Here is a 12,453-nt window from a genome sequence, read left to right on the forward strand (position 1 = left end):
AGGGTGATTGTGGTGATTAAGTTTGAACAGAGACAGCAGCTGGGCAACTTCGCCTGCAAGCCATAACTTCGCCTTCATGCAAGTTCGCTTGCAAGCAAGTTCGCCTAGCTGATAACTTCGCCTAAGGCCAAGTTCGCCTAACTGATAACTTCGCCTAAGGCCAAGTTCGCCTAACTGATAACTTCGCCTGGTGATAAGTTCGCCCATGATAACTTCGCCGATCACTAACTTCGCTTATTGTTAAGTTCGCTTAATGATAAGTTCGCTGGAGTTAGCAAATTAGAAAATAAATTAAAAACCTAATGAAAAATGTGTTAAGACAGTTAATGGAAATAAAATTTTTTCAAGCTGACCTGGCAGGTCGACCCCAGCCAGGGGCTCTGCCCCTTGGACCCTGCTAGGGGTTGCCGCCCCTAGACCCCCGCTGCCAGGGGCGCTGCCCCCGGACCCCCGTTCGTTGTGGGTTATATAAAGATAGAAATACAACATGAGTAGTAGTAGTTAATTGATACATGTAAATATTATACAGTTAGCCGTGCACAGCTCAAGAAGGAAATAACGATTAACGGAGAGCGTAACAGGATTCAGGTGAGTTTCTAGCCCCATTTATGTGTTATGTTTTCGGGGCTGTGTGCATACTCAATATGTTTGTTAATACGCTTATCCTAAGAGATAAGTGTATGCCTTATGTGAATAATGTGAGATGTATGTATGATTGCTTGATGGTACGTGAACGATCTTCGGATATTGCACATACTGTCAGGTTGTAACTCTATGTATAAGGTAAGTATGATACGTATGCTTATGTGTATGAACGTGATAAAGTTAATAAAAGAAGGAAAGGATGGTTATATGGTTACGAAGAGGGTACCGGGCCCTAATAATACTCGAGGTATGATGTATGGTTGTATGGTAACGAAGAGGGAATCGAACCCTACTAATATTCGAGAACTAGGGAACCGAACCCTACTAATATTCGAGAAAAGAGGGTACCGAGCCCTAATAATACTCGAGGAAAGAGGGTACCGAGCCCTAATAATACTCGAGGAATGTAGGGCGTAATGCTCTTTATAACGTAAGATATGAAAGCAAGTTAATACAAAAGAAAGTATGAAAGTATGAATGAAAGAATATAAGTTTGTGTGTATTGTATAATGTATGATTAACTAGAACTCACTCAGCGTAGCTAACTTTTAGTATGCACACAGGTGAGTAGGATGAGGCAGCTCGCTTGAGGAGACACGTGGCACTAAATAAGAGGCTGGCATCGGAAGACTCAAGACGTTTAAGTTAACGTTTTATTTATTTTGAAAGACAAGATGTTGTTTTAAGACAAGATGTGTTTTGTTATGAAATGTTTTATGAAAGCTTTTATATTCCGCGAATGTTTTAATTAACTCTGATATTAGAACTGCGTTTATGAGTAAATCCAACACGAAAGTAGGGCTACCGGTAACGAGGCCTTACATGCTTATACATACTCTAAATTTAGTACACAAATTTTGATTAATTAATCAACCAACCTTTTTCCTAAGGAAATAAAGCAACATAGGTGGAAAGCAAGAAGATAGATACTGTTTAAGCCCTTCAACTTTTATATAGTGACCATATAACTTGTTTTGACAAATACCTTAAGGCCCTTCAAATCCTATCTTGATGCATTTTGTTCACAAAGTTAGTTTAAAGTCATGTAGTGGTTTTTTCGTATTTTGATTTTTTTTTAATTTAAATTACGTTTTCTTTATTTAAGTGTGTTTAATTGTTTAATTAATTTAGTTTTATTATTTATGTTTTTTCATTTATTTATAATTTTATTTAAATTAAGGTTTTTTGTTTAATTGATTAATTTATTTTTTATTAAAAAAACACAAATAAGTTATATGTAGTCGAGGGTAAATGCTGCCAGTGATTTTATGCTATTAGGATACTTGAGGATAGAAATAAGGTGGCAATGCAAGATTAGTAGCCGTGGGCCAGGGCCGGTCATAAGGTGTGGTTGGGTGGTCGACGGCCACAGGCCCGACACCCCGCTAGACACGAATTTAAAAAAAAATATATGTATTTTTATTAAATCAATATGTATATATAGTGTTTATACTCAATTACATAACCACTAACTTGGTCTAATATAACAAAGTGGTATTATCCCCAACTCAAAGGTTATGGGTTTTTCACTCTCATTTAATACATGTTTAATCTTATATTTATACAAAAGTATTTTACACAACCCAATTATAACCAAGTAAATCCATATAAAAATTAAATTGTTTAAACCCAACAAAATACTCATTTTACTTAAGGCAACAAATATTTTTGCCTTCAACCCAATTTCTTTTTTTTTTTGCTTTCTCGAAACTGGCTGGGCCGTAGGTGTAAGAATAGTACCCATGAGTGCCTCTTTTTTCCTAAGTGAATATGAAAAAAATATACAAAAAAATAATATACCCTCTCAATGGCTTCTATGAGTGGCTTTTTTGCCTTCTTTAGTTTTTGTAAAAAAGAAATGGCTTTTAGCATTCCGAATTGGTCACGGATACGCCAACAAATCATACAATAATGATATCAAAACGTGCAAGCAACATGATTTTTGAACCGGTATGACATGAATCTCGCTGCTTTGAATATTCCATACAATCATTTCATTAAGTAATTATAGAAATAATACAACATGGGTGGCACACTATAAAAACAATAGTGACTTTGTCATATCTCATTCGGGTCAAAAGACAATAGTGACTTGTCATACGGGTCGTGTGACATAAGGAAAACGGATATGTGGAATCGCACAACGTGTTAGACCTATACATCATACGAATCGTAATGTTTTATAAGGAGTGCATAAGTTGATGTTGTCAAGTTATACGGCCCGGCCAGACACAAACCACTTGACCAATACATTATACCATTTTCACCATGTCATATAAGTGATATAACGTGTATGATAGCCTCACCTAATGTCTAATTATCTGTCTGTATGTATACATCATTGGCATATAGCAACACCCTATTCAGGGCCCCCTCCGAGAAGACGAAAATTTTTTTGAGCCAAAGGCGAAATTTTTTTTGGGCCTTAAGTAAAAGAAACATTTTGTTGAGTTTAAACAATTTAATTTTAAGTGGACTTATTTGGTTATGATTTGAGTTGTGTAAAAAACTTTTGTATAAAAATAAATTTAAAAATGTCTCAACTAAGACTTGAACCTACAACCTCTAGGTAAGGTGTCATACCTCTTTGCCACTAGACCAAGCTAGTGTTTGTGTAATTATGTAGAAACATTGATTATACATACTTTTTTATCATAAAAATATATATAATTTTTTTTTAAAAAAAAATTTCGAGCCTAACGGGATGTCAGGCCTGTGGCCGTCGACTACCCTGCCTCACCCTTGGGCCAGCCCTGACCCTATTGTACCAAAAGTCAAAAACTGACCATGATTAATGTTAATTCAAGAGTAAATTGCATTGACTGTGTAAAATTTATAAATAATTCATTTTTATTCATATGATTTAGCCCAAATTGTCACTTTTGTCCACAAATTTATTTTTTGTTGTCTACTATCATTGTGGTTCCATTGTTTGCCATTTCACTCCAGATGACTAACCCCACAGATATTTTATATTAACTTAAAGGGTACTTCAGTTTCTTAGCTAGTATATAATCTATTAATGTAGAACATACAAATTTTAATGACAAAACAAATATTAAAAATCATAACCACCCACCCACACTCTTGATTTAGTCGGTGAGAGCCAGAAACAAAGCGTGATTTTTCAGTGATTGATTAAGATTAACCATTCATTATTTAGATACAAAAATAAAATATCTGAAAAAACTTTCAAGTGGATGGCATATACAACATATGATGATAAAAAAATGTTTATATTACTTACATGTATAGGGTGGCAATTTCCGACACGAAACGAGAATAATAAGGTTCTGGGTTGTCATATCTAATGTATTTAATTGCAGGTTGTGTTCAGTTAAATTGTTTTTATAAACGCGTTGTGTTCAAGTTTCCCCGTTTTTACTAAGCAGGTCAACCCGTGAAACCGCTTATGACATGTTTTAAACCTATTTTTACAGCCAACCAACTCGATTAACACGCTTACAACTTGATTACTATCCGTCAACCTGTTTTGATATGTTTAGATGAATGATTTAAACAAGTCATGTTCGGGTTAGGTTAATGATTTTGACACAAATAAACATATGGGTGATGTTTAGGTTCAAAAAATTCAACCCAAAACTTATAAACTAGTGACTCACATATCTTTACACATGTTATTTACAAAAAAGATTATTGATCCAAAAACAGAATTAGTACGAGTAACGAGTTGGACCAAAAATTTAGCTAACCAGAAAACAAGTACTAAAGTACATAGAATAATCTGCATTAATAATAATAAGACAGCATCTTGTACATGGTGAAACTTGTACATTGCTCCATACTATTCAATTAGACTCTCAAACTAGAATTTTACAAACTTTTTTTTTTTTTAAGATTGTTCTAATAGGTTTTCCAGATATAAATTCAGTATGTATCTTCCGGTGGAAAGGACATCGAGCCTCTTCTCGCTAGGTTCATATTTACCTTTGCGGAGCTGGTATCTATGTGTCACTGCTGAGATCGTGTAGTTCTGACCTTCGATCGTCACACCATCTCCACACTGCAAGTTCTGCATCAGATATGTAAATGCAAATAAATGAAATTAACATAATATTATAATGGAATATTAATAAAACTAAAAAACTAAACTAAAATAGTAAGAAAATATTTGGACAGAAGATGTAATTCCCATCAACAACTCAAACAAGAGCTCAAGTTAGCAAATAATGTCCACTTTTTCAAGCTTCTGGATGACAATGGGCCGGGTACCGATAATCCTAGTCCCATACCCGGTTGTCGGGTATACCCATTAGTTTGTTAAAAACAAATACGTTGGGATTTCCATTATTTTATTTACCATTCTAATTATTGTACGCATTATTATACATAAACAGCAAATTAAAATATGATACATTGTGTGACCCGCGAGAAAACGTAAAAGTAATCTCACACTGTTTCGGGTATACCCACTGGGCTCGGGTTTTTCTTCAACAAACAAATAATAATAATAATAATGATAAAACTGGAAGGTTACAGTTGGGAAACAACGAATGCCAAGGTTTCGAGGAGGAGGAGTAATTTCGATGACTTTATAGGGGTAGTTTTGGTCTCGTCCTTTCTCCTTCTTCCTGCACACGATCATCATGCTCATATTCATATTCATCTCTGCCTGTTTTGTTTTATTAAACAGAAAGAAATAATAAAATTAAGTTGATTGAACCTAAACAAATCGATATGTAGCATTAGAATATAAATGAAAAGATGATGATAATTATAAATAAGGTCTAACCTTACGGTATGTGGTGATATGAGACGCCATAGCCATCAACAACAAGAAGCAGATACACACACACACGGAGTCCCTGTCTGTCTAATAATTCTCCGCCAGAAGAACCAGTGGTCTCTATGGAACCTCATTATAAAAAAAATCCTACCCTTTTTCTGTTTTTTTCTTTTTTTTCTTCCGACAAAAATTGCGAAATTAGTCCAAAAGGTTTATTTTTTGCATATGGGCCCTCCACGTTTCCCAGTTTCTGCCAATTACATCCAAATCACTAACCCCGTTAAATTTTATCGTTAAGGCAGGGGTAATCAAGTCTTTTCACTCACATGAGGGGGGCTGTGAATTCAGACTGGGGTTTATTTAGGAAGAAAAATGACAAAACTGATCGTCACATGAGGGCACACAAGTGGGTTAACGACCAAACTTAACAAGATTAAGGAATTCGGGTTAAATTGCAAGTGAAATAAAACCATATGGAAGAAAATTGCAAATTTGAAACTACGGGACTAAAACTGCAGATTTGGACAAACCAGAGGGACGAAAACCGCAGTTCACTTAAATAAGTATTATAATAAAGAAAGAGTGAAAAGACTTGATTACCCCTGACTTAACGATAAAATTTAACGGGGTTAGTGATTTGGATGTAATTGACAGAAACTGGGAAACGTGGAGGGCCCATATGCAAAAAAATAAACCTTTTGGACTAATTTCGCATTTTTTTGTCAAACCATAAGGACGAAAATGGCACTTTAATCTTTTTTTTATATGTTTTGATGATTACTTAAAGTTCAATAATGCGTATAGACGTATCCAAATACCTTAATTTAAAAATAGACGTTTTGGTTCAAGTTTCATTTAAAACAAAAACAAAGACTCAAGTTTGGTTGATGGGCTTTCTCATATCTATGTATGGGTTTCCTCTCAAGATAGAATGAAGATGAACCGATGGGTTAATAGTTTATTAGTGATCTGAATTAGTTATTAAATTTTTTTTGAAAAAATAAAATTCACTTACCTTTAATTAAGGGTTTCAATCTACTCTTTTTATAAATGTCTATTTAAAAAGAAGTTAAGTGAGAAAAGTAATATATATATTAGTCAGGGTTACTATTTAATAATTATTTTTTATAACTTGACTTAATTTAAACATATACTAAACTTGATATATTTTTCACTATTACTTTAAACTTTTAAGTTATAGAAAGTATTTTTCCTTGTTCTTGAAGAGATAGGATATTGAACCAACTCGTAAGCCCAAGCAAACCATAAGATGGTCTTAGATTGCACCCGCAAACCTAATCCAATAACCATGTAAGGCGCATGCGGGTGGAAGACCGGTCACCCACATTGGAGACAAACAACACATAACGAGTATTTCTCAGGCCAATCACAATCCATGATTCCTTAAAAGGCAACAAACGGTATGAAGGAAATACGCGGCTAGCTTCGAGGTGTTCAAAGAGAGCTATAGTGAACGTTTCAAATAGGCACCAGAAAAAACATAATATTTTTTTGGTCAAATTATATGGGTTGCCTATATAAAAATAGTGAAGAAAGTGGAATTTTTCTTCCTTTGAAAACTGTCCATATTTTCTCAAAATGATTGTCATCAAATGTTTGTAATTGGGGCTGGACAATTGCTTTAGGTTATGGGTATTGATCACTTGGGTAATTTCTGCTGGAAGTCGCGTTGGTTTGGAGTTTGAGGGATGGCTAGGAAGCAAGGAAGAGCTAAGATGTGCCATTGTAAGGATTGTGGGTAAGATTTGGTGATGTCGAACCATGTTGGATTCCTGGTATTTACATGTTTTTGGCCTTGGCAGGAAATCCGCAAGGATATTATTCTTTCATTTGATGTGATTAACAGTGAAAGAATATTGCGAGAACCAGTTAGCCCATCTTAGCAAGTGTGCTTCTGGGAGAGTTTTTTTCCTTGAACATTTTTGGAAAGGATGACATGTCTTTCAATAAAAAAAGCTATGATCGATAAGATGGAATTGGAACTTCTCGGTTCCTCTTTTGAGAGCCAAGATTTCTTTGTACGTGGAATGATAATGCTTTTCTAACACACTAAGCGTGCCGCTTTTGCATCCACATACTGATCTGACACATTTGTCGTCTTCCGCAATTAGGACCACTGCCCAATACTCGTCAGTAGCATCAGTCTGAATGATTCTTTGTCAGTTGACATGTGAAATCTTTAAAGGTGACATCACATAAGCCAGTTTATTTATTTCTTTTACTTGCAACAGATAATTATGTAACGTTAGATACACCGAAAGATAATTGTTAACTTCATCGCCTGTCTTGTTATGTGTCACGTTTGATGTGTGCCATCACATAGGGTTCCGTAAAAACCGGTCCAGCTGGCTGTTGGCTGAACCATTGACTGTTCTTTTCGTCTAGGTGCTGGTTTATAAAGTAATCTGGTTAGTCCAACCAAATCCAACCGATCTGAACCAAGCCGACACTAACTTCCACTTATGAGTCCTTTCAAAACATAAGAAAACCCATCGTGTACGCACTGGTCACTTAATAAAGGATATCATATTCTTACTCAAATCCTCATTGATGTGAAAATTGCGACTACATAATTTATACAAACAGCTATGCTCTTATACAAGATAAAAGCATTCTTAAATACTATTATCTATGCTAATTTTACTTCCTTGTGACAACAAAGAAATTTGAAGTTTTGAAAGGTTGAGATTGTACCATTACAACATTGCATGCAGCTTATTAACATGTCCAAGTGAAGTGTATGTAAATAATAAACATAGGATGTCCTCGTATCCTTAAACACGCAGAATCAACAAAAGTTGCCCCAGTTGTAAAAAACAGATGCCATTTTCAGTCACATCTTACTTCAATACAAATCTTAAAATTTAACAATGCTCGTAAAAGGTTCATCGATTCGCTTCAGGACTACTTCTGCATATTTATTCCACAGATTGCAGGGCCCTGACTGCAAAACAATTATAAAGTCAGCAAAAGTTACAGAAAAAAAAAATCATACAAAAAACTAAAATCCCAGTTGATATTCTTAGGATGCAGTTTCAAGGCATTAATGTAATAACGGGTCATGTTGGATTATATCTTATTGATAATGTGTCATATGGGTCTCAAACAAAACTGACATGTTTTTAGTCCACAATAGTTCCTTTCCGCATCAATTGCCAATCATTGGTCCTTGAGATTCATGGGCGATTCGGATGTTTATTTAGGTTTGGAACCCTATATTTCCTTTTTTCCCCTTTCAAATAAAACGAAATGCTTTAAATTTTTCTATTTGGAATCGTTAGGTCTAATTCCTATTACTTTTTGGCTGAATTATTCGTCACTGCATATTTACAAAACAGGTGCGGCAATCAGTTGGAGCCCCTTTAGAGAAGAGATAGGGGCGAGTACTACAAGAGCTCGTAAGTAAAGTACGGAACAAGCCTTGTCCAGAGCACGGGTTAAACTGCTCCGTATGGACCGGTATGAAACTAGTAATGATATGTGTGCCCGACTTTAATACTTAGAAAACATATATCAACTGATAATTTGACTTTTTGTATGATTTACATCCTTTCAGAGCTAGCTTCTTATTACTAAGTGATCTGACAACTTCAATCTATTTATTTATAGACTGGTCAATTTATGTTTTGTCTCTAGAGGATCAAAATACTGAAGTTACAAAGATATTGCTTAAAATGAAACCGTTCAAAAGTCACCTAAAATGTATTTTTAATACATAAAACCTACTAACTCTTACTCAAGAAATTAAACTATTATTGAAATAAATAATGTAACTTATTTAATCATACTTAGACTAACTATTAGAATTTATCAAAAACATCTACTCAAGAAAGTTTTCCAGGTCAATCCAACCCGACCATTTCGACCCATACCAAGATATTACCTGTATTAATCAGGTTAATCCGACCCACGATTCTCCCATTTTGCCACCTCTAGCTGTTATATAATCTTTTGTTACTTTAGTCGTTTGTTGTAATGAACTTTGTATGATATCTACAATATTGCGCCCATTCTAAACCAAAAAAAACCGGATTCCTATAATTGTACAAGTACATCGGAAAAAAATTCCAAGAATCCTGGTAATCAGTGATGTAATTTGTTAGCTTGAGCTCTTCGTTAGTTTGTTAATGAGATTGTTGCCTTATTGGAGACAAACAAATTGTTGTTATTCTTTTTCTGTATATCCTAGTACCGCTTATGTCATTAAAAAAATGTGTTATACAGCTGTAATATCCTATGGGAGATGAGTGACTTTCCATTCAAACAGCAACAGACTAACCTAGAAGCATAAAATTCAATTATGCTTTTTGATCTCTCTATAAACTTTAAATTATACATCACCCTTTACTCGCATCTTATGTACCAATAAACTATGTGCATCTGAGTTTAGACTTCAAATACTTGTAAGTTATTGTTATGGATATCAATATTATACATCACCCTTTACTCGCTAATTTCATTTCAATCAAGTATCATTTGGAACTTATGGAAATCATCGCCTGAAACAAGAATCATTGACTGAAACAAAGATTGGGAAGGTTGTAAACGCATGGTACACTTTATGCGACAAAATGGCATTACAAAATAAGAATCCACCAGCATTTAGTCTTGTGTATGTGTGTGTATTGTGTAAAACATAAGAAACAAACAGCATAATGCAAATGCAAACCTGAATCACGCAGCTGCCTGAAGCAACTCTCTATCAGCCCGCTCCCTGATCCTCCTCTCAAGTTCGGGCCTAAAATGCCTAATAAGACCTTGAACGGGCCAAGCAGCAGCATCTCCCAATGCACAAATAGTGTGTCCTTCAATCTGCTTCGTCACCTCCTGAAGCATATCAATTTCCTCCAGCTTTGCGTTCCCAACTTTCATCCTTTCCATAATCATCCAAAGCCACCCAGTACCCTCCCTGCAAGGTGTGCATTGACCGCAGCTCTCATGCTTATAAAAGTAAGAAAGCCTTGCAATCGCATCCACAACATCAGTTGACTTATCCATCACAATAACAGCAGCAGTCCCTAATCCAGACTGAACAGCTTTCAGTGCATCAAAATCCATCAACACATCCTCACATACGTTTTTAGGAAGCAAAGGTACAGATGAACCACCAGGAATCACAGCCAGTAAATTGTCCCATCCGCCCCTAACGCCGCCACAATGCCGCTCTAGCAGCTCCTTCAATGATATACTCATCTCCTCTTCAACTGTGCACGGTTTGTTCACATGACCAGATATGCAAAACAATTTCGTCCCAGAATTGTTCTTTCTCCCAAAACTAGAAAACCACTCAGGCCCACGTCTTAGAATAGTAGGCGACACAGCAACTGTTTCTACATTTGTGACAGTAGTGGGACATCCGTATAGCCCTGAATTAGCAGGGAAAGGCGGTTTCAATCTAGGTTTTCCTTGTTTGCCTTCAAGGCTCTCCAAAAGTGCAGTTTCTTCACCACAAATATAAGCACCAGCACCAAAGTGGATATGCACATCAAAATCATAACCCGACCCACACGCGTTTTTTCCAAGTAGTCCAGCTGCATAGGCTTCCTTTCTAGCCTTTTCAAGGTTAAGCCTTTCGTTCACATATTCACCTCTAATGTAAATATAAGCAGCAGTTGCCCTCATACCAACTCCAGCAATCAAGCAACCTTCTAGAAGCTTATGTGGATCATTTCGCATAATTTCACGATCCTTACACGTTCCAGGTTCACTTTCATCAGCATTAACAACAAGATAAGACGGACGACCATCAGACACCTTAGGCATAAACGACCATTTAAGACCAGATGGAAATCCAGCACCACCACGTCCACGTAGACCAGACGCTTTCATTTCATTTACTATCCAATCAGCACCCTTGATCACTAGATCTTTAGTTCTGTACCAATCACCACGTTTCATGGCACCTTTGAGAAACGGATCATGTAAACCATAAAGATTAGTAAAAATGCGGTCTTCATCTTTCAAACCACCAAAGTGAGTTTTCTCAGGAGGAGGCGGAGGCGGTGGTGGCTGTGCGGTATTACCGGTTGTTGCAGATTGAGTACTAAACAATCTAGTACTTAGCCCCAAATTAGCATTTTGATACCTCAACAAAGCAGCCCGTTGCAGAGAAAGAATGCCTTTCATAGGTGCCTAAAAGAAAACATACTCATGTTTAAATACATAGAATTTAAACTTTATATTATCTACATACAAACCAGAAAGATCTCATTTTAGCTCTTGTAAAAACTAGCATTATCATAAAAGATGTTAGGGATTTTGGGAACTCCACTTGGATAATTCAGAGAGTCGTATGAAAACTTTCAGATTAAAAGTTATTTGGTGGTCCGTGGTCACCCCATTTGTTCGCCCCTAACATCATAACAAACTAAAGCAAACATGCACTCTGCACGTCCTACTTAATGGTTATTATGATTACAATGGTCGACCGATTAATCCAATTACACTTAAAAACTAACAAAAGACACCAGAACTTAAGTGGTGAAGTCAGATCCATTTCATTTGCAACAAGTAACATTACATAGCATAATACCTGTATCTAAAGTATCATCAAATTAAACAGAAACCTAGGGTTAGCAAATATATTTCTTCTATTGTTTCTATCTATCCAATTTGTTCGTAGATCAGAACAATAAACATATATCCGATTGAAATTAACATAACAAATAGGTCAAATTGGATGTATAACAGCTGTAAAACCACAATCAAATCCCTAGGTCAAGTAAATCTAATCGGTGCGTAATCAAACAGAAATGAAATGAGAATCGTACCATACGCCACGAAATGTAGCAATGAAGCTTCAGAAATAATAAGTATTTTTTGAAGTGTATTTATTGTATTGGGAGATGAATTTGACTCCCAATTGTTCGCAACCCAACGGCGTAAAATGGGTTTTGTTGGTCACGGGTTCAGATGAATCGGATCGGTTTGTGATGGTTTAAGGGAACGCGTGGATAGAAAACGGGTCGTCAGTTTTTAGTGACGAATTGGCCCGTTAGGGATGCAACGTGGCCTTAAAAAGGTTTAGCGTTTCAAGTTTA

General features: G+C 35.9%; 2 protein-coding genes across 2 annotated transcripts; both read right to left on the reverse strand.

Moving 5' to 3' along the window:
* Positions 1-4,374: 4,374 nt before the first annotated feature.
* On the reverse strand, positions 4,375-5,303 carry LOC143622282 (uncharacterized). Its single transcript, XM_077093473.1, has 2 exons — positions 5,144-5,303; positions 4,375-4,678 (listed from the first exon to the last, which is right to left on the reverse strand). Exons 1-2 carry the CDS (start codon positions 5,270-5,272, stop codon positions 4,499-4,501), a joined length of 309 nt encoding a protein of 102 aa, XP_076949588.1. The 5' UTR covers positions 5,273-5,303; the 3' UTR covers positions 4,375-4,498.
* Positions 5,304-8,061: 2,758 nt separating this feature from the next.
* Positions 8,062-12,330, reverse strand: LOC143622330 (NADH dehydrogenase [ubiquinone] flavoprotein 1, mitochondrial). The gene is made up of 3 exons (XM_077093518.1): positions 12,184-12,330; positions 10,083-11,545; positions 8,062-8,357 (listed from the first exon to the last, which is right to left on the reverse strand). Exons 1-2 carry the CDS (start codon positions 12,184-12,186, stop codon positions 10,088-10,090), a joined length of 1,461 nt encoding a protein of 486 aa, XP_076949633.1. The 5' UTR covers positions 12,187-12,330; the 3' UTR covers positions 8,062-8,357; positions 10,083-10,087.
* Between the last annotated feature and the right edge of the window lie 123 nt (positions 12,331-12,453).

Source organism: Bidens hawaiensis, unplaced genomic scaffold, assembly GCF_021521415.1.
Source record: "Bidens hawaiensis isolate Kalapana, Puna unplaced genomic scaffold, B.hawaiensis_p1.1 tig00003115_1, whole genome shotgun sequence".
Taxonomy (NCBI): Eukaryota; Viridiplantae; Streptophyta; class Magnoliopsida; order Asterales; family Asteraceae; genus Bidens; species Bidens hawaiensis.

Excerpts from the sequence above, each read along its gene's own strand:
- LOC143622282 (XM_077093473.1), bottom strand. The coding sequence starts at position 5,272 with ATGAATATGAATATGAGCATGATGATCGTGTGCAGGAAGAAGGAGAAA. Across the intron at positions 4,679-5,143 it reads GCATTCGTTGTTTCCCAACT|AACTTGCAGTGTGGAGATGG; the intron begins GTAACCTTCCAG and ends TATCTGATGCAG.